We start from the raw sequence: 21,089 nt of genomic DNA on the forward strand, positions 1-21,089 counted from the left end.
TGTCCTTTAAGCAGGTAACATAGTGCAGGATCAAGAGATTATATTCAGGGGCCATAATAGAAGAAAAAATTGTCTCCAGACTGTATAAGGAAAGCTCCGTACTTTTGCAAAACAATTTACTTTTTTAACAAAAACGTATGCAAATTTTTTAAACTGCCCTCTCAATATTTCATATTAATTTCCCCCTCCAAAAGTTTTTCATGAAAAGAAAGAAAACATTTTTATTTCTTTTGCTTGTTTTTTCAATTTTTATTTATTTACTAAAAAATTGTTCACTGCATAGAAAAAAAATGTATACAACACAAAAATTTATGTATATATATTTATGTATATCAGTAAAAAATAATAATAATAATCATAATAATAATAATATTCAAAATAAATTTGATAACACATTCGTATGCATACGAACAAAATGAAAAAAAGTAAAAGTAAAAGTATCTCGTTATGATAAATGAAATCGTATAGACAAAGATATAGATTTCATTCCAAAAAGAAAAGTTAAACAAAAGATGTATTTTTGTTGATTATATTAGTCGTATTTTGTTGTGATCTGCGCTTTTCGTATTATCCGGATATATGTATGATATAGTCGATTTAATGTCATTAGTTTCGTTTCGTTGTTGTTACCTCATAAGATTTCAATTTGTATTAAGATTAAGATTAGTAAAGATTCGCTTTCGAATTGTGTTAGAATTAGATTGTAAGTGTTTTGTGTGTGTGTGTTTTTTGTTCTGCTACCAAAATCGCGTTTAACAATAGAGTTAACCATTTACCTCTCAACTCAATGGGTTAGTTAGTTGCCAAACAAGAGAGAGAAAAAAAAGAAGAAATTTCACTAAAAACGTTTGATTATCTTTTCTTTTTTTTGTGTTTTTTGTTTTTTTTTTTAAAGGGGTTCCCGTTCCCGCATATTATAATGACAATCCTAAAAGTCTGTGTGTGTGTGTGTATCGAACTTATATCTACACATACATATATAGAGAAATCTATATATATATATATATTTTCAAGCATTTAGGCTATAATTGATTTCTATGGCTTTGAGAAATAATTATAGATCCGATTGTCCAGGTCCTGTAAGAAAAGGAAAGAAAGAAGAAATTTCTTATTAGTATTTTCTTGTGTTGAATTAAAAAGTTTACACAAATCATAAATGTGTCTTACATATAATAAAAATTAAATAAAAAATTGTAAAAAAAACAAATTCAAAGCAATTAAACGATATAGAAAAACAAAATAATGTTTCTCAGCCAATTCAAACCAAATAAAATCATATGCAACATTTCGAGAGAAAACTTCACCTTTTAATTTTTAACTTTGTTTCATAATTTCAATATCAAGCCATTCATATTTCTCATTAACATTAGAATTAACGATTAATTTTTGTTGGTTAAAGAAAAAAGATATAAAGATGTATGTAGGTATATAAACAATTTTTTTTTTAATTGTGTGTAAAAAAAAACAAGTTAAAAAGTAAAGAAAACACTGAATGAATGGTTAATGTAACGAACGATTTTTTATTCTTTATATATTTTACAAAATATTTTTTTTTCTTTACTTTCATTGTGATCTTTTTCTTTTAATTTATAAGTATATAGTATATATAAAAAAATCTTCTTCATTCGTTGTTCATTTATAAGGTGGAGTTTGCTCTCCAGTTTTTGTTTTTTTCGGGGAATAATTATTTTAAACATAAGCATTTTGAATATAGAAACTAAGAACCACAATTGTTGAAAAATATTTGCGATACAACTTATAATTTTAATAATTTCCCACAATTTTTCATTATGATTTTAAACTTTGTTCCAAATTTTTGTAAAAATTATGCTATATACAGCAATGGTCACAAATTTAACACTTTTGGGTTTTAGTACTTTAATTCTAAACTTTGTTCGACATTAAAAACAAAAAGAAATGTTCATGAAAATGATTCAATATTTATCCGGTTTTATAAAAAAGACATTATTCGATAGAAAATTTAACGCTTTTGCGGCAGAAAACGTTAAGAGATCGAATCGATAAAAACAATAAAAAAAGGAATCGTATGATTCAAAAAAGCATTTATAGGAGCAAAAATGGGGGAAGATAATAGATCCTAAAATTGTGACGAAGCTAAGAAAATTAATTAAAGTTTTTATTAATGTGATTAAATCACCAACATGTTCAAAAATTTAAAAAAATGGCTTTAAATATTCTTAGAAGTCAATCTAAAAACAAAGCATTCAAATTCAAAAAGTTATAAATATATGGACACCAATGTACCAAGCACATATGTATAGAAACATGTCTAAAACCTTGATGAGGATCAATAACAATATGAGTTTTAATTATAACCCAAAATTGAGAAAATACTCATGATATAATTGAGTAATTTTTTCATCCCATTTTAAATACAAACCTGTTCTATCGCAAATATTTTCAAAAACAAATTAATAAGTTAAAAAAAAAGAAAGAAGAAAATTAAATATGGCACAAAAAATTAAACAAAAATCATAGCAGCGAAAATAAAAACTAAAACAAAATAGAGAAAGAAAAAAAAAACGAATGGAGGACAACAAAATTTTAAACAAATGAAAACATACAATTAGCTCAAATTTGTTGCGTTTAGAGTTTTTTTAGGTTGTTTTTTGTTTATGTACCTTAGGATTTTGAACGAGTTTTACAGAATCATTGAGTTGAGATGAAATTTTTGGCGATTTGGTAAATTTGGTTTTTGTTTTTGTTTTGTTTTCGGTTTTATTTTTAATTGGATTTGATTTAGATTGCATTTTGGTTGGTTCGATTTCGATTTTTTGTTTTTGGTTTTAGAAAAATGAATCTGAGATGAATCTTGGTTTAGAGGTAACAAGACAAACGAACAAACGAATGAACGATTTTTTGTTGTTGGTTGTTGTTGGATTATCTTTTTGGGTTTTTTGATTTGATTCAGTTGAGATTTTTCTTTTTTTTGTTTAGGTTTTATTTACATCATTTATTAGAGAGTTTTAGGTATATTTCGGTTAATTGAATAGTCAGAGTGCTTTCTTTTGATTTTGTTGTACAATGAGTTTTTGTGTAAATGGGAGATAAATGGATAAAAAAAATAAAGAAGTGAACAAATGCAATAACTGGCTTGTACTTGTCTACCCTTGTTTTTTATTTTTTTGAAGGGTAGTTAGTTTATGAGGCCAAAATGCAATACGCCGTAAAGAGCGCTACACAATTCGATTTGGACGAAATTGGGTTCGAAATGAGTTCGAGGAATCGTTCTTAATTCTGCTCTTCAGTTTTAATTCGATTTTGTACTTCGATCCGAATCGCTTTTTATTTCGTTTTGCCATTGTGCAGATTAAGAAATCTGCCCTTATATCTAGATAGATCCCGCCCTTGCTATATACAGTTGCCATCTCAGACAGTTTCGTCAGTTTCTAGACCTTCCGCCAACTGCTAATCGAACGTTCTCGGGACTGTGACTGTTGTCTGAAGCATTCGGGACTCTTGCTACCCCGACTACTGAGAATCTCTGGTGATTCTGTAACTCTAGCCAAATCTCTGTTTATGGTCTTAGAGCTAAGTACTCGGGGACAGCGCACTGTCCACGGGCTACGTCTGGGATCTTGCAGAGCTCGAAAAGCCTTGGATGGGACAATTTCTTCGCCATTATTTCCGCTTGCATCACTCCAACTGTTGTAGTAGTCTGTGTACTCTTTATCCTGCTTGGGCGTTGGGGCCGGTGTACTATCTAGTGAGCTTATTTCCGGATTCGAATCCATTTCCTCGACCAGGGCACGCTTAGCAGCAGCCTGAAGGCGTTCCATGGGCAGATTACGCAAATGCGTACTATCACTCTTGAGCAGAAGGCTCTGTACAAGTTCATTGACCAGTTTATCGCTGACCACACGCTGGCTATTGGCCGATGGTCCCACTATGGGTGAGGCAGGACTATTGGGTGTGGAAGGATTATCGGCATCGATGCTGGTATTCTTGCGTAAAGGCAATGACAGACGTTCCCGACGTTGCGTCATGGTCTCGGCCTCACTTAAGGCCTGAGGATTTTGTCGTCTTGTAATCGAAACATTGTGGACAATCTTACGTCTGCTTGGCTTCAATTGGAACTCATCGTTGAGCGCTACTGTCGAACCTTCGGGCAGATCGTTCTCATCTTTCAGGAGCTTGAAGAGTCTGGAATGTGTGGCTGCTCGCTGATAGCTAGTCATTTTACGTAACTCGGGGAAACTTTCCGATTCTGTATCGGTTTCCGATAGCTGACGATTCATATCGGTTACACCAGAATCATCCTCCTCGATCTCAGACTCGGAACGTTGTGTGCTGCTATTACGCGATAGGGTACCCTTTCCATGGCCACTGTCCACCGAAAGGGATTGATTGGTAAGGGCTTTCGTTTGGCTTGGACTACTCTCGAATGCTCCGATTCTATCTTTAACAGATATTTTGGGAATTTCACTAAACTTTTCCACCTCAAGATCGGGTAGACCATTCGACAGACGCTTCATTTGTGGCTCTGGTTCGACATAAACCATAGGAGGTTGTGGTTCTTCCTTAAGAACTGTGGGTGTCGGTGTCGGAGCTCCTCGTTCCTCTTCTTCTTCGTCTATTTCTGCATCTTCTTTGACAATCGTTCCATCTTGGCCTACCAATTCGTATTCGCCAGGAGGACCCAAATCAATTTCGTCGGATTCTTCTGTTTCCAAAATAACACTACTCCGATCCGTTTGCGGTGTCTGAGCCGGTGTTGGAGTTTGACGTCCTCCATCTATGGAGGTGTTAAAGAAAGCCATAGCCTTTCGATAATTCTGACGTTTTTGTTCGGCTTCCTCAATTTGCTCTTTTTTGGCACGTTCCTCCTCAATGTCAGCCCAAAAGTCAGTTTCATCATTATCATCATCGTTATCATTCTGTAGCTCCATTTCACATTGTGCTGGAACCGCCCACGTATAGACTGGCGCTGGTTCATGCATAGAGGCCATTGACATGGTATCCACTTGATGAAGATTACTGTCGGTCTTCTGTTGCAAAGTCTCGTCCTCAATTGTATCCTTCTCGTGCTCCAATTGTTCATACTCTTCAGCTAAAGCCTTCTCCTCTTCTATAACTGGATCTACAATTTCGGGTTCTTCCCCTTTAGCTGCCTCTAGAGTGGCCCAGACATCAATTTCCACTGCTGGCTCATCGGGTAACTTGGCTCTAAATGGTTTAATTTCCACTGGCTTGTATGGGGTTTCTTCAACCGAATTTTGTCGCTCTTTTCGTGCCCAAAATGTCGCAGACTTATGGAAGGTAACATCATCGTTATCATCATCTTGACCGGGTTGACGATTTGCTTCGATTTCTGCCCAGAAATCAATTTCCTCATCTGTATCAACTTCACGTGGCTCTTCAGGATATTTGGTGGGATCGTACTCAAAATTATTTGGTATATTTTCAATACTGCTTGCAGATGATTTAATATCGGCCCAGAAATCGATGTCTTTATCATCCTCTTGCTGGGTCGTGGCTTGAACTTCTTGTTCCCAATGGCCATTACTTTTTGCGGTGTCTGTTGTCTCAATGGTGGCCCAAAAATCCTCCTCTTCCACTGGTTGTTCGTGTTTAAGCTGTGCAACTTCTTTAGGCTCTTCTTCTTTAACAAAATGTACTTCAGCTCTGAGAGGTTCCTGCACTGCTTCAACCTTAGCTCTGAGAGTTGTGGTCCAGTGTTCAATCATTGAAGCTGTCTCTTTTTGTAGCGGAGTATAGGTCACAGTTTTCTTTTTTTTCGTCCATTGTGAATCTTCCCGCTGCTTCTCAATGCTGGCCCAAAAGTCCACTTCTTCTTTTTTTTTCTCTTCCTCGATCGATTCCTCTTGTTTAACTGGTTCTTGACTTGCTGTATTGAAGGTGGACCAAAAACTATTTTTTGCGGCCTCTAGAGAAGCCTGAGTTTTGGCAAAATCACCAGAAATCGGTCTAACTGGCTTAGTTTCCTTTGCCTCCTCCTTAATTCTGGGTTTTACTTCAATCGTTGATTCCATGGGTTTTGTTTCGGGGGTTTTCCAAAAGTTCTTGGATTGTTCCATCATCTTTTGCGCTTGCATTTTGGTGGCCATCAAAGTGGCAAAGAAATCAAATTCTTCTTTTGGCGGCGAAGCTGTGGTATCGGCAATCTCTTTGATGGGTTCTATATTAGGCTTTCCAAAGGAGAACGTAGCAGAAACATCTTCCGGGACTTCCTCTGCGGCAAAGGGTTTTGAATTCTTCTTTTCCACCGAATTTGAGCGCGATGAATTGCTGAGGCTAATGGTTACACTAATTTCACAGTCATTATCCTCCTCATCGTCACTCTCTATTTTGGCCACACTGAACGAGTTGCGTTTCTCTTCGACGTCTGTGGTTGTATTACCCACCTCAACTGTGGCTACATTCTCATCATTCGAACTGCGACTGAAGGAGAAACGCAATGGCAAACGAACGGTGACTGAAGTCGACTCTTCATCATCGTCGTCATCTCTGTCGTGCTCTTCAATTTGTTTCTCTACTTCGAGATCTGCTATGGTTGATCTTGAACCATCTTTTCTAATCACCGTCTTGGCATAGTCGCTACTGCTGCGTTCCAGTTCACTTTCTTCCTCATAGATGACACTTAGATCTTCTTCCACTAGATAATCCTCTTCGATTTCCTCTTCGACTTCCTCTTCTTCATCGGACATTTCCTCGGCTGTCGTGACATCGTCGTCATCATCGTCATCTGATTCGAGTCTATAAACTTGAACATTTGCCACCGATTTAATTGCCTGCAATGGGTTGTGTTTCGGTGTATCATCCTCATCGTCATCCTGATCTTCATCCTCATCATTGCTATCTTCCTCTGAGGCATTCTCACTGGGAGATCGAACCTCGAGCTCTTTACTCTGCTCACCAGCATAATTTTTTTGCAATTGCTTGGACAAATTCGCTTGAGTATTCCCACTGGATATCTTGTTAATATTGGCCAAACGCTGACTCAACACATCGATCACCTCGTGATTGTTGGTGCAGACAATGTTGCGGGTTTTGGGTCTGCTAACAATCTCTTCAATCTCAACGGAGTGCGCCCGCTTAGGTGGCTCTCGAGGCTCCACCTTGATGTGATGTTGCATTATAACCTGAGAGGGCACATCATCGGTACTCGGTGTTATAATAATATCCGGCAAGACGCTGCTCGCTCGACTCTCCTCCGTCGAGCTCTGGCTATAGCTCGGAGCTACAGGATAAGGATATGGTCCATAGGGTGGCATAAACTGTGCATAATTGGGTGTTTCCCCTGGCTTAAGTTGTGCCGGCGGCGGTGGTGGAGGATACGGATAGGGATAATAATAGGCATAGGGCGGTGGATAATTTCCGTCCACAGACTTTCCATCCGCTGAATGAACAGGAGGCGGTGGATAGGCATATGGATATGGCCAATGATGTGGCATTTCGCTGCCATTACCCTGAGGTGGGGGTGGCATATACCAAGGATATGGTGGATAGCCATAGGCATAGGGATAATGAGGTGGCACTGATTGCGAACGGGGTGGACACGAATTACTATCTGAACTAAGCGAGGAATTGGATGAATGTATGGTATCTGAGGATGAGTCATGGTTAATCTCTTTGTTATTATTATTATTATTACTCTCATTATTATATTTCTTGTTGTTGTTATGATTATTATTATTATTATTATTATTTGGGTTTTCGTTCAATTCAACATTTTCCAAATCCGAGTCCAGCTCGGTGTGAATTTTATGTTCTGAAGTCGGTATCAAAAATTATATAAAAATAAAGAAAAAAAAGAAAAGAAATAGACACGGTGAGAGTGCAGTTTTTTGTTTTTTTTTTTAATGCAATGTTCGTTGGGCCAACAAACATTCAGGTTTTTTTAATGTAATTTTTTTTTTTTTTTAACAAGCAGGGCGGCTATATATACAGGTGAATGGAGCGATGCAAATATGTATGCCACATGGTTGCGATATGTTTTTCTTGTTTTTTTTTTATAGTATCATGCGAAATGAACTAGTTCTTCCACATATTTTAACTTACTTCAAGCAAAAACTAAGAAATCAAAATCATAAAACAAAAGGTGAAATCTCTCTAAAGGAAAATTAAATATTTTAAAAAGAAAAATAAAGAGAAAACTAAGGCCATGTGTAAGCGTGTTCTGTGTATGTCTTTGTATGTGAATGTTGTATCTTATTAACTAAGATGTATTGAAAAATTCTATACAAAAGTCACCAAAACTTTTTGCAATTAAAACAAACTCCTCGAAAACTTCTATGAAATAGTTTGATGAACTTATTTCGTTAGTTAAAGAAATACCTCAATGGATTTTTAATGGAACTAATGGATTTTTCTAAAAAGTTCAGTTCAGTCTTTTAAAATCATTAACTATATTGGAACATATTTTTGAGTTAATGACATGAGTCAAAGTTCGGAACTGGAAAATTCATATAACATTTAATAATTTACGTATACGTAATATATATTTTATGCAAGAATACAAAATAGAATCAAACTTTCTTTTAATGAAGAGGACTTAAATTTTATGTGATTTAAAGAATATTAAAATGAAATGTTATAGCTCAGTCTCTAAATTTTGTTTATGAAACAAAGAACTTTATGATAAAAAAGTTTACTCTACGAAGATTTGACTATAACTAAACTAAAGCTAAACTTAATAAAAATCTTTCTTTCAAATCGTTCCAAAATTTGTTTCATTGAAATTACACAAATATCGCCTTTGATCGATTAATTGCAAACTATAAAATTGTATATATCCATCAGTTCATAAAGAACTCGTTTAAGTAGTTTTGTTGGACTTAAAACTTATAATGAGAAAGAGTATTAAAATGTTCCAAAATAAGTGTCATAAATTTTACTTCAAAGTTTGTATTGCAAAATGTTTTTAGCCAACTTTCGTTGTGAGAAATTCAACAATCTTAGCTTTGATTAGTTATGTAAAATGTGTGTTAAGTCTATATACAGCCATGATGTTTGGTCTTCAGTGTGAAAATCTAGGAAACTTTTCGATTCCATTTCAGCCAACACAAGTTTTTGTTTGGGTTTTTTGCCAGTATTTAAAATTTGGTTTTTCGTTTTGCGTTTTCGATTCCTGTACTTACCGGCATTTTCTGGTGTTGTCATAGCCTGTAGAATTTTAAATGATCGACTAGGTATAGCGCTACCCGTATATTTTTTAGGTTCCGGAGCTTGTTGTTCACTAGGTGGTATATATTGTTGTTGTTGTTGTGGGGGTCCATCTAAGAAATAATACACAATTAATGTTAGTTCGAAAGTTTCTTAATTATCTATATCATTTAATGTACCAAAACGCTGCTGTTGTTGTTGTTGTTGTGTAAAGCGATTCTGTGCTGAGATGCCATTACCTGCAAAAAGGAATTCAGTTTTCGTTCAACATTTCATTGATATTGCCCCGATGAAAACTATTCTAATTTAGTAGCATTGGCGAATTTTGATGGATGAAACCATTACCATAAGGGGACATACACAATAAGCTTGGTTTTTGGTTAGTTTTCTATCAACCGAAAAGGTTTATTTTTCAACTTTTAAAGCTTTAAGCTGCTGTATTAGTAAAATGTTTCCAAAGATCAACTCCAATATGTTTCCTTCCGGTACGCAACTTCGAACTAATCTTACCTATAAGACACAGACACACACAGAGTAGAGAAAATGCAAGGGACGAAGGAGTAGGGGGTGAGATGGGAAAAGGGGAACACACCGAGAAGGGGAAAGAAATTCTCACCTTGCGGCGACCAAGCTAAAGGCGTACCCAATTGTTGTTGTTGCTGCTGCTGTTGCTGTTGATCCTGACCAATTTGCAATCGTCTCATTTGTTCTATAGTTGGACTATTTCTTGCCTGCTGAGCACTCATCTGACGAGCATATTGTGGCCTCTGCAATTGGGCCGGCTGCTCGATGGGAGTTTGCTGTGCAAAGGATTCATCGTCGTTGCCATCGTCCACGGTATCGGTTATTTTTTGCAAAATTCTAAACGATTTCGATTGTATGGGCGGTGATCGTGGATCGCTGCAAGTAAATATACATAGGCGTAATGTTAGGTTAGGATTTTTGGGTTAGCATGCTATCGAAATAATGTTTGGTAATCAATTTGATCATTAGGCCAAATTAAATATAATTTTCATTTTTGTGTTAATTGTCGAATTGAATTTGGTTTTTAGTTTTCAAAAGATAAGTGATTTTAAAATGTGTTGAAACGATTTGTAGAAAATCATCATGACAAAAATGTATTGATAATTGGAGGGATTTGAGACTCAAGACGCAAAATCGAGGTACAGTTTACAATGTTTGATGATAGTTAATCACACATTCGATGGTGTACATTGGCGATTGTACTACCTGAGACGATTCTTTCTGTAGCGTATCTCCGCCTCGAGCGGACATTGATGCACAAATAAATTGTAACTGCCACTAAAAAGTCATAGTTTTAGGTTTTTTTGATTGGGGGTGGTAAGAAGCATTAAAAAATTAATACGCATTAGTGTTGGGCAATTCTTTTCAATGTTGGAAAAAGCACAAAAATATTACAAACTAAGGTAAATCATATTTTCATTTTCTTTTCGTTTGTTTAGTATCTTAACTAAACTTACTTTTGCAAAACTACTGGCGATTGGGATACAGGTCCGGATCGTCCACCCTCAATAGAGATGGGCACAATTCGTGTAGAGTTGCCATTCGTCTGGAGTTGCGGTGACATAACCCTTTGTCCTTGAACCATTCCGGAAGCTGGATAATTGTTGTAACCTTGATCGACAAATTGATTAGCTGAGCGTATTATGTGACCAGCAGGCGCTTTCATAGGAAATAAAGAGTATACATAGACACATATTTGATATATAGAGAAGAAGTTGGAGGGTTACTGCAGAGGAAGGGCTGATTGGATCACTGGATCATTTTGGAATACAAAGTGCGTGGAAGTTGGGAAGGTTTTGGGGGGTGCTTGGAGAAGAATCTATTTTATTATATTTATTAGTTACAAACATCAAGGGTTTTAGATAGGAAAGCGCCATATTAAACAAACTACATCAATAGAAGCTATTTATGTACCAACAACTGAAAAACTTACCACCGAAATTCGGTTGGGCAGCTGCATATGTTGGTGTCTGCTCCAAAGTAATGGGTATAATGCGCTCCTGGAATAAATTTACAGAATTTATTATTAATAGAAGTGAGTGGTAGTCGCATTTTCATTCATTCTACAACGAATTGAATAGAAAGCTGAATAATTAAATAGCTAACTATGTCCGCAACTGAATTGACTAAATAAAACACTTTGTAAAACTTGTTCATCTTGAATAAAAATAATAAAACTCAGACTGTTGAAAATTATGTGTTCGAATGTGAGGAAGTACGAATTGATGAGTACTCATTTAAATCTACAATTCTGTTGTTCTCGAGTTCGAACCCCGATGTAGGTGGAGTTTCCCCCTGATGAAGCAATACTAAAAAGTAGTTCCGTCGGGGATAAAGAAAACGATTGTGGATAACGAAAAATTTTTTTTTCATTTAAACTTAAAACTTTATCGAAAAAAGCCGATTACTCGAACTGATTTCATTCAAAAGATCTTAAAATTTTTCTTGGACTTAAATACCCCTTTAAATACATTCATTAGACTTACCCTTGGTCCACTTTGATTATTGTTGTTGCTGGTGCTGTTACTATTCGTATTCAAATTAATTTGCAAACGCAAACCACCTGGCTGAGTATTTGAGCCAAAGTTCTGCTGTTGAATTGTTGGTTGTGGACCAAATCCATTGCCTTGAATCAATTGTGGTTGATAGAAAGATGTTTGCTGTGGTTGCTGTGGCGCTTGTGGTGCAACTTGTGGCTGTGCTGGTGGTGCTGATGTTGGCGCCGGAGTCGTCTGTCTTAATGTTGATGGCAAAACGTTGCCATTCTCTTCAGCTCGAGCTTGGGCCCAAGGTGCCTGCTCCTTAACTCCCGGCTGGGAGCTAAGCCAACGCAAAGGTTGGCCAGCTGATTGCTGCTGTTGGGGCAATTGCCTCATAGGCGAATCCCGGGCTGCAGTCTGCTGCTGCTGCTGAAGCAGAATACGCTGGGCTTGTGGCTCTGTGGGCTGAGCCAAAGGAGCAATGTAAAGAGAACCAACGTTGGTCTGTTTTTTTTTTTGAAGAAAAGAGTTAAAAGAATTAGTTTTTAGTCTGCAGTTTTGTACATTTAACTTTGTATCTTTGCCTGCCTCAAGTTCAAAATTCGTGTTTGGCCTTTGCTAGTGTCTAAATTTAAATTCGCCACAAAACAAAGTGGAATGCGTTCAATGTTCTCTTTTGTTGAGTGAATGCATTAGCACTTGCATTGATCTAAAAATATATTCAAGAATGCTTCCGCTAAAGATCTTTTTCAATATAGAATTTGACATGATTTTTTGCTTGTAAATTTCAAAAATATTTTCTTTGCAGACACATTTTTATTGGATTTCCCTACAAATTTTTAAGCAACTGTCAGTAGAAAACGTTCAACTAATTGAATTATAAGTTCCTGAAACTGCTAGCATAATAAGCAAATATTACTCATGTGGGCCACATGACAGTTAAAGGTCATATTTTAATAGAGCTTAAATCACCATTTTTTATATGGGTATTTATTGCTTATATTTTATTTATGTATATTGAGTCAGAATTTGGCACTGAAAAGCAAAACATAAATAACAGTTCAAGTCTTCATTTGGAGGGATTGTAACTTTTTCCAGTTTTATGTTATTGCTTTAAGTTTATAGTAAACCTATTTTACTTTATCTTAAATAGAAATGTTAAATTAAGTCACTCTTGTTTCTTGCATAAAATGCTTTTCTTTCAATTTTCTTATGTTGTTAGTATATTTCAGAGACTTTTGATTAGTAGATTGTTTTTTTCATCTAGGTAAGATATATTCAAAAGAAAAAAAATCATAAATATACTAGAAGTAGAATCCACGAGGGAGAGCAAAAGAATTACATACAAAAACAGCACATCTAACCCATTTATTTCACTGATTTTAAATCAAATTTATTTAAATTTAACTTCAAACTTTCACAAAAAGTTGAAAAATTATAAGACTTCAAAACTTGATAACTGCTAAGAAGAAAATTACATAGTTATAAAATTTTAAAAACTTGGTAATTTAAAAAGGTCCAACAGTTTTGACAAATACTTTGCGAAAACTGATTTATGCAATGAATTGTTGCCAACAAAGTCACTTTACAGTGGTTTAAGCTAACATTTTTATTCCAATACTTAAGGGACTCATAACTTTTGTAACTTTTTGGAATCGAGAGAGTATGAATGCGAGTATTTAATGGGCAAAGCTTTCATGGAAGAGTTTCCTTAAATGTCCTTGAGTATTGGCTCAACTTAGTAACTCTTAATCAGTGAAAAAAATGTTAAACTAATCTAAGTTTGATAAATTTAATTTCAATTAAAGTGTTATAAACTGATCTTATTTTCTAATTACTTACCGGTTTTCCTGCTCCTGAATATGGTGTTTGTTGAGTGCCATAATTCTGTTGCTGCTGGTTATTGATTGCTGTTGCTGTTGTGTCATTTCTGACTGGGCTGAATACATCGCGAGATCGTTGTTGTTGTTGCTGTTGCTGCTGTTGTTGCACATTGTTGTAAATGGGTTGTGGATGTGATAGCTGCTGTTGTTGTTGCTGCTGCTGCTGTTGCTGGGGCTGTGGTGAAACCACAGGCTGAGAACGTTGTGTACGCCAGGGTACAGATTGTGCTGATTGCTGAGCTGTTGGCTGTTGCTGAGCCAATGGAGAAATTGCCAAAGGTGGATATTGTTGTTGCTGCTGCTGTTGTGGTGATTGTTGCTGTTGTTGCTGCTGTTGTGCCAAACGGAAAGGACTCTCAGTGGATCGTTGTTGCTGTTCAAAGGGTGAACGTGGACTCTCTGTCTGTCTCTGTGTATAAACATTGACAGCCGGCGATTGTGGCATGGGCACACTGCGGAACTCTTGTCGTTGTTGTTGCTGCTGTTGTTGTTGTTGGGGTGGAGTTGGTGGCGGCGTGGGCACCTGCTGCGACAGATGTTGTTGCTGCAACTGTTGCTGTAGTTGATGTAGTTGTTGCTGCTGCATTGTCGGCGATTTGGGGGCAACTGGACTATAGTTGCTATTACCAATTGCTTGAGGTTTATAGCCTAATTGGAAACAAAAACAATAATTATTAGTTTTGGCAATAATTTTTAAAATTTTAAACTTGTTTTTGCTTATTCTTTTTATTAGTGGTTTTAGTGGGGAAATTAATTAGCCATTTCATGGGGTTAAATGTGATTTAGATAAAGCCGTAAAACCGTAACCGCTTAGTAATTGCTGGGCGATGGATGGAATTGAGACTGAGTGTCCAGATTAGGTGAACCAAGAACCCAATTGATAAAGTAAAATTCCTTTAGCTCCACAAGCTCACCATCAACGCTATCGGTATAGTCTCCATTCTGACTTGGCTGAGTAATTGGAGCAGCTGCAACTGCTGCTGTTTCTGGCAATGGACTCTTGGAACGCTCTTTGCAATATTCATCCTTCCAGAATGTGTTCTTCTCCACGGGCGGTGGAACTTTCTTTAGAGCTGCCATCGGATTTGGTGGTATCTTAATCTCTGGCCGGAATCCCAATGGTGGCGGCTCAAAACGTTGTGGTGTTGGTGATTTACGAGCCGTTGCCGGCGAACCTGGTGCACTAAGACGACCGGGTGGTGCTAATGTGCTTTGTTGTTGTTGGGGTGGTGGTGGTGGGGGTGCAGCTGGGGCAAATTGATTGCCATTCTTACCCGGTTGTGGTGGCGGCGGCGGCGGTGGTAGCACCTGAAAGGGCATACCCATGGCAGCAGCTCCCATTGAGCTGGCTGCTCCAGATCCAGGTGAGCCACCATTTGGTGACTGCGGCTGAGCTGGTCTATTCTGTTGCGATGCTCCAGTGGCTCCCTCCGATTGGGCATTGCGAGCCAAACGTTTGGCCATACGCTCCGAACGTATCTGAGAGAGATCTATGCCACCTGGTGTATATGTGAATGGTTTCTTGTCTTTTGTCATCATGGCATTCTGCACACAGGCTGGCGCCTCATAGCCACCACCTCCTGCTCCTCCTCCTCCACCGCGTTGACCATAACTGTAAAAGAAAAGAGAGAAAAAAAAGTGATTGATAAAAAACAAAATCTCATTAAGCAGTTTCATTTTCACTTCCTTCCCCCAAGCTATGCTAATTTTTTCCACTTCTGCTTTGTCTATGACTATTTATCATAATTTTTTGTGAGTTTTTTTTTTATCTCTTGCCAAAACCCTCATTTGTTGTGATCTTTAAGTTGTTTTTTGTTGTTGCTGTTGTTGCTTGACTAATGACTGGCCGCTCATCGACAGTTCATTGAGCCAATTTTTTGTGTATATGTATATATGACTTTTTATGGCGAAAGTGTTTGCAAATCTATATGAAAATGTTATGGAGTAATAGCCATAAAAGGTGAGGTCGTTCAATGAAGTGCAAAAACTTTTGAATGCCTTTTGAAATTGAGATGAGGGTGAAGGTGATTGCGTTTTCACTACTTTTTTCGTATGCAAATTAAGCAAAAACATTATAACTAAAACTAAGTTTCAAATATTTTTTTTTGTATTTTTTCAACCTTTCTTTAACTTTTTGCAGATCAAAAACTTAAAGATTTCAGATTTTCCGCCCTAAGTTAGTAATTTCACTTAACTAGATCCGCCACTGAGTTCTTGCTTACTTTTTCTTACAATCTTTGTTTGGTTATTAAGCTTTTCTAGGGAGAGGCATATTCTTTATTATATGTTCAGGCTAAATAAATGGATTTCTCATGCTTGTTTTCTTTTAAGAATCTTGAATTTACCATATTTATTGTTGTTGATTTCAATAAAAAATCCATGATTTTATGACTTTTTCACAATATGGCAAAAAGCAGTTAAAAAATTGCCAGACATTCGGTTTCAGCCATCTGACACAATCCCGCCAAGTGCAAAGGTGTGTCTAACTTGAACCAATAAAGTTGTTCAACCGAATGTGACAACTTGTCAAAATTTATTTATATTAACTCATCGCATTTATTACCGTGATGGAATAATTTAAATTCATCTATAAGGAGTCAATGGAATTTGGGGTTTTATTTCTGTTTTATTACTTTGTTTTAATTAAATGTAAAACACAGTGGCTCGATAAGCTATAATTTTGAAGCCATATCTGATATATTCACTATAAATATTTAAAAAAGGTATTAACTATAGAAATTAAAGTGAATTTAACTAAAAGAAAGCACTTAAATCGATGGTCAAAATAAAGTTTTGTTATTTTAAAAATTTTCTTACTTTTGACATTAAATTAAACTGAAGAAATTTTTCATTGCAGTAAAAATAAGTAGACTTCAAAACAATAATATGAAAAATGTGTCTAAAAAGGGCTTCAAAATTGATTTTAGAACCGCTAGATTTTTCGAGCAAGAGAACAAAATGGATTTTATGGAAAAAGTAGCAGCTTAACTAAAATACTATAAAAAAATTTAAATAGAGAGCTTAAAATTTGATTTACGCCAGCAACATTTGCTTAAGAATTTGAACTCATTATATGTATATTATATATAATATTAAAATTATTGCCAAGCTTTAAATAAAATTAAATTTGTATTCCCTCCTGTTATCGCTTTCCATTTCAAATGATATGATCGAAATCGGATCTGAGATGTGTTCTCTCTTGCGATGCCATGCCAAATTACTAAGGTTCAAAACGAGAACGGCATATTAAGTAGAGCAACCTCAGGGACTTATGGACATCAGGAGCCAAGAAACAAAATTAAGATATTTTTATAAATTAAAACTATTGAAAAAGCTTCTGCAATTATGACCACATATTCCATTAAAAAAACTTCAGAACTACAACTATTTAAACTTACTTTATGGATGGATATACTCAAAGAGATTTCTTAAACAATTGACTTCCTGAATACATTTTGCCAATAATTAATCAAACATAGTTGTAACAGGAAAACAATATAAATATTAAGTCGACACATTTTCAGGCTTGTCAGGCTCACATTTTTCATATTCATAACTGCATTCCATGCTAAATATGGACAACAAGTAATACGCAAAAAATACATTTAAGAAAAACGGTTAACAAAACTGTTGTGCAAATTAAATTTCCTATCTGGCCATAAACTGAAAGCCAGAGTCAATAAACGACAGTGGCAAAAAGGGGAGGGAGGAGAGATGAAATCACATATAAAAACTAACTAGACGACCTTACAATTTTGGCACGCCTTGCTCAGTTATGGCAATTTAATGCTTTTTGTATTCACACATAATCAATGGCAAGTTCAAGCAACAGTTGTCTTGGCATATCTGATTTTTATGGAGAGGACAGCATTTCTTTTGTATCAACCTTAAATGGAGGCAATTAATGAATTGCTGTGGATCACCGACACACGGCTCTGGCTCTGGCTCTGTCTGTTCATGAACCGCAGGGAGTTGCGTCATTTGCATTTGACTTTGATGCACATAACGCTCCAATTTGCATGTAAAACAGTCATTGCGATTATACAATTGTGGGTGCTGGCATTTTGCAATCGGCGTCTAAGTTAACCACAGGGACAGCCTTCGCATTTGCGGTTTGTATTTTGTAAGTGTTTGCTGTCTACATCTTTTGGCCATAAAATATTAGCACTTTTTGTGTGTGTGTGGTAAACACCTGTTCCTGTTCGCCTGACCCACTTGAACTGAATCATTCAGCATGCACAACGCTTCGTTGTGTCGCTTTGTCTCAGGCCAAAGAAAACGGGCTGGACAACTTTTCCAGAACTAGCCAAATGAGAGCCTGTCTGCCTGCCTGCCTGCCCATCACTTTCTTTCTTTCATTATAAACAGGCTTAAGATATTTTTTCTTCTCTTCTTTTCTTTTCTTTTCTTTTTGTCTTTTTTTTTTGGCTGGACTACGCAAAACTTAACGAGAATGTCTTCAATTTTCAGTTTTTATTAGACTTTAAATTAAGCAAATTATGTGGAGAAAAGTCAACCGTAAATAATTATGAGAAACTCAAGTGGGTTGTTAGGACTCCAAGTCAGAAAGTGGAATAAACGAGCCTAGTTAGTAGAAAGTCTAATTGGAAAATAAAAACATTTCAAATGTCAACAAAACTGTTGATCTATTACAACAATTTTAGATCTCTTAATATGACAGTAAGAATTGTCAAGAATTGTCAGGCTTAGAGTCTTAGATCTTAAAAAATATATACTATAAAGGCTTTAACTATTCTTACTTAACAAGAGATTTTTACATTATCAATTATTTAAGTAAAACTTTTGAATAAAATCTAGAAAAACTTTAAATAGTATTTTATGGTTCTCACTCAAAAATTTAGTTTCGATATCATTAATAAAATTTAAAATGACTTTTCCTAGTCAGCTAGCTTTTCCTCAAAAAACCAACAAATATTTTTACAAAGTTTAATATCTAATTGTTAGTAGAAGTACGTCTACATATACGTATGTAGTAATGTTGTTTCATTACATTTTGTAATTAAAAAGTAAAGAGTTAAAAATTGTACTCATCTTAAATATAATTGGATTAATATAATTTGCTTTCATCGTTTGGGTTTTTCTTTATTAATGAACAGAAACAGTCAGATTTGTTAAATATAGATTTATATTTATTGAATTTTGATTAGCTTAAGTGGCTAATTTAATCACTAACTATAATCTTCTAAATACATTAATCAGTTTCAGGTTCTTGTCAGCTTATGCCATATTTAAAAGACAACTTAAATAGCAGAATGAAAACATTTAAGTTGAAGTTAGCTTTGACTAAATCCAAATTAGTCTCACAACTTTTAGAGCTGTTGGTATTTAAAATTCTTTAAATTTATTGAAATCGCCCTAAAACATATAAAATTCACTTAAAAATTTTAAACGTTTCTATAAGGCAGCTCAGCTCAGTTCATGGAAATGGATTACCTATGAGATGGATCCCTTTTTTGAATGGAAATAAATACAACAACTTGAGACAATAAAAGGATTGAATAGTCAATGACTATTTAAATCTTCGACACAGTTAGTTTCTTAGTTGTATTTTTTATTTGTCTCTCATTGTGCTAAATTCTATGCTTCAAATTGTCGTCATATGCCACATGCCAAGATTGTTGAACTGAAAACTAAAAAAAAAAACTTTTGGCAACACACAAAAACCACAAAATCAAAAAAAAAAATTGAAATACACGCGTTTTGTCTAATGTTGTCTAATGACGTCAATTGTCGGGTCCTGGCGTCAGTGGCCCAATCGGGTTTAAGAGTTTCTCTAATTGCAAGTTCTGGTCTGGTCTACAAGAAGCATAACCAGCTAACATACAAATGTATATTGTGGTCAATATGTTGGCTTTCGTTTGACAGAATTGCCAATTAAAATGTCAAATGGAACAAAGTGCATAGACTTTGTCCTATTTATTTACACAGACTCATTATGCTATGTGACTAACCAATTAACCTGCACAACTTGATGTGCATCATATATATACATATATACAAATTTATATACATATTTTTTTTTTTATTTTGCACTTGATGCTTAAAATAAATATTTGTAATCTATAAGTATTTAAAAGACAATATATTTCTGTATGCCAAAAATATATAAAGAAATGTAGGAAAATTTATTTGTACTTGCTCTCATTAAAACGATGGCCCCAAATGAATGAGGAGAAAATACAAAAAAAAAATGAAAAATTTCAATGAAATGATAGAAAAACATCTGTGCAATTTGGATTTTCACTTTTTTTTTATTTTGTTGCCATTTGCTGTTTTCTGTGTTGCTCATGCAAATGAGCGTGCAAATATTATATCTACATAGGAATTGACTTTGGCCTACGACACGCAAAGAGAGAGAGAGAGAGAGGGAGACAGAGAGAAAGAATAAATGTGATTGACTGAATGCTACCCATTTCAAATATGTTTGCGGGAGATTATGGAATAAAGTATCAATGTAAACAAATTTCTCAAGTATGTAGGTGTATTGTTTTTTATCGAATGGTTAATGCTTAAAATAAGAATTCAAAACTAGTTCGAATGCATAAATGACGTGAGACCTAGTATCACTACATTCTAAATTAACAAGAATAAAATTTATGAGTGGGAGTAATTTATAAGTATATTGCCTAATCAAAAATAAACAAAAACCAAAGTCAAAGTAATATATTTTTGACTTTATTTCTACACATAATTTGAAATCTAAATATAAGAGCCTAGTTAACTATATCATAAAGCTTGACTTTTTGATATCTGAATTAAATGTCTAAAGATTGCTTTCTTAAAGGGTAATCGAACGATTTGACCAAGCATAATATGGGTAAATTCGTTTAATTCGAGTTAATTCGATTGTCATAGGCTTTTTGTATTCATTATTCATTGGGTTTGACAATTCGTTTATTTTCTTTATTTTTACTCATTCATTTTACTGAGTAAATTATGCCATGACATCATTCAGATGTCTAATAAGTTTATAGGTGCACATATTTATATGTATTTTAGTATGACTTTTATTGTTTATCATTTTTCACAATTTTTATGTACGATTTTCTAATTAGTTAACTCTTTAACTCGACCTGTATTGACCGAGTCTCCTTGAAATAAGGGACCGTTTCTTTATTTTGTTCAAGTTTTACCTGCTGGTCTAACTGTATTTTATATTTATTTGAATATATGGTATATATATTAATCACTTTAATATAAGCAATTTACTTTGAATGTCTTAGTTGCTCTTGTGTCAACTTAAAAGCAGATCATAACGTAATTATTTTTCTCTTAATCTTATATTTTCTTTTTGAATAGAGAACATTAAATATTTTACCTGATATAACAATAGCCTTAACCTCTACTTGTTTAACTTTTGAATAGTTTATATATTTAAAGACTAGTCCCATATTACCCTTAGTTACCCTATAAAAAAAATTGTTGCCTAGGAGTTGTTGCAGCTGCATATTTCAAGATCAAGGGCAGGCAGAAATCCAGCAGAAACTGCAGCAGCCACAAGAACTTGAAAGCTGCCACATGCAACATGACATAA

General features: G+C 35.1%; 1 protein-coding gene across 7 annotated transcripts in view; it reads right to left on the reverse strand.

Moving 5' to 3' along the window:
- Window positions 1-732: 732 nt before the first annotated feature.
- Window positions 733-21,089, reverse strand: part of LOC6642805 (mediator of RNA polymerase II transcription subunit 15) — a 29,102-nt gene continuing 8,745 nt past the window's right edge. For 2 of the 7 annotated variants that reach the window (XM_023175964.2, XM_023175960.2), the window contains exons 2-11: window positions 14,449-15,146; window positions 13,494-14,182; window positions 11,658-12,155; window positions 11,105-11,171; window positions 10,629-10,830; window positions 10,378-10,449; window positions 9,764-10,047; window positions 9,327-9,386; window positions 9,123-9,260; window positions 733-1,077 (exon numbers count right to left, since the gene is read on the reverse strand). In XM_023175964.2, the coding sequence (XP_023031732.1) occupies window positions 1,055-1,077; window positions 9,123-9,260; window positions 9,327-9,386; window positions 9,764-10,047; window positions 10,378-10,449; window positions 10,629-10,830; window positions 11,105-11,171; window positions 11,658-12,155; window positions 13,494-14,182; window positions 14,449-15,146 (2,731 nt within the window). In that variant the 3' untranslated portion in view covers window positions 733-1,054. Of the gene's footprint in view, window positions 1,078-3,268; window positions 7,754-9,122; window positions 9,261-9,326; window positions 9,387-9,763; window positions 10,048-10,377; window positions 10,450-10,628; window positions 10,831-11,104; window positions 11,172-11,657; window positions 12,156-13,493; window positions 14,183-14,448; window positions 15,147-21,089 lie in introns of those variants that run through there. The other 5 variants (XM_023175961.2, XM_023175963.2, XM_023175962.2 and 2 more) reach the window with 5 other exon arrangements.

Source organism: Drosophila willistoni (assembly GCF_018902025.1).
Source record: "Drosophila willistoni isolate 14030-0811.24 chromosome 2R unlocalized genomic scaffold, UCI_dwil_1.1 Seg167, whole genome shotgun sequence".
NCBI lineage: Eukaryota > Metazoa > Arthropoda > Insecta > Diptera > Drosophilidae > Drosophila > Drosophila willistoni.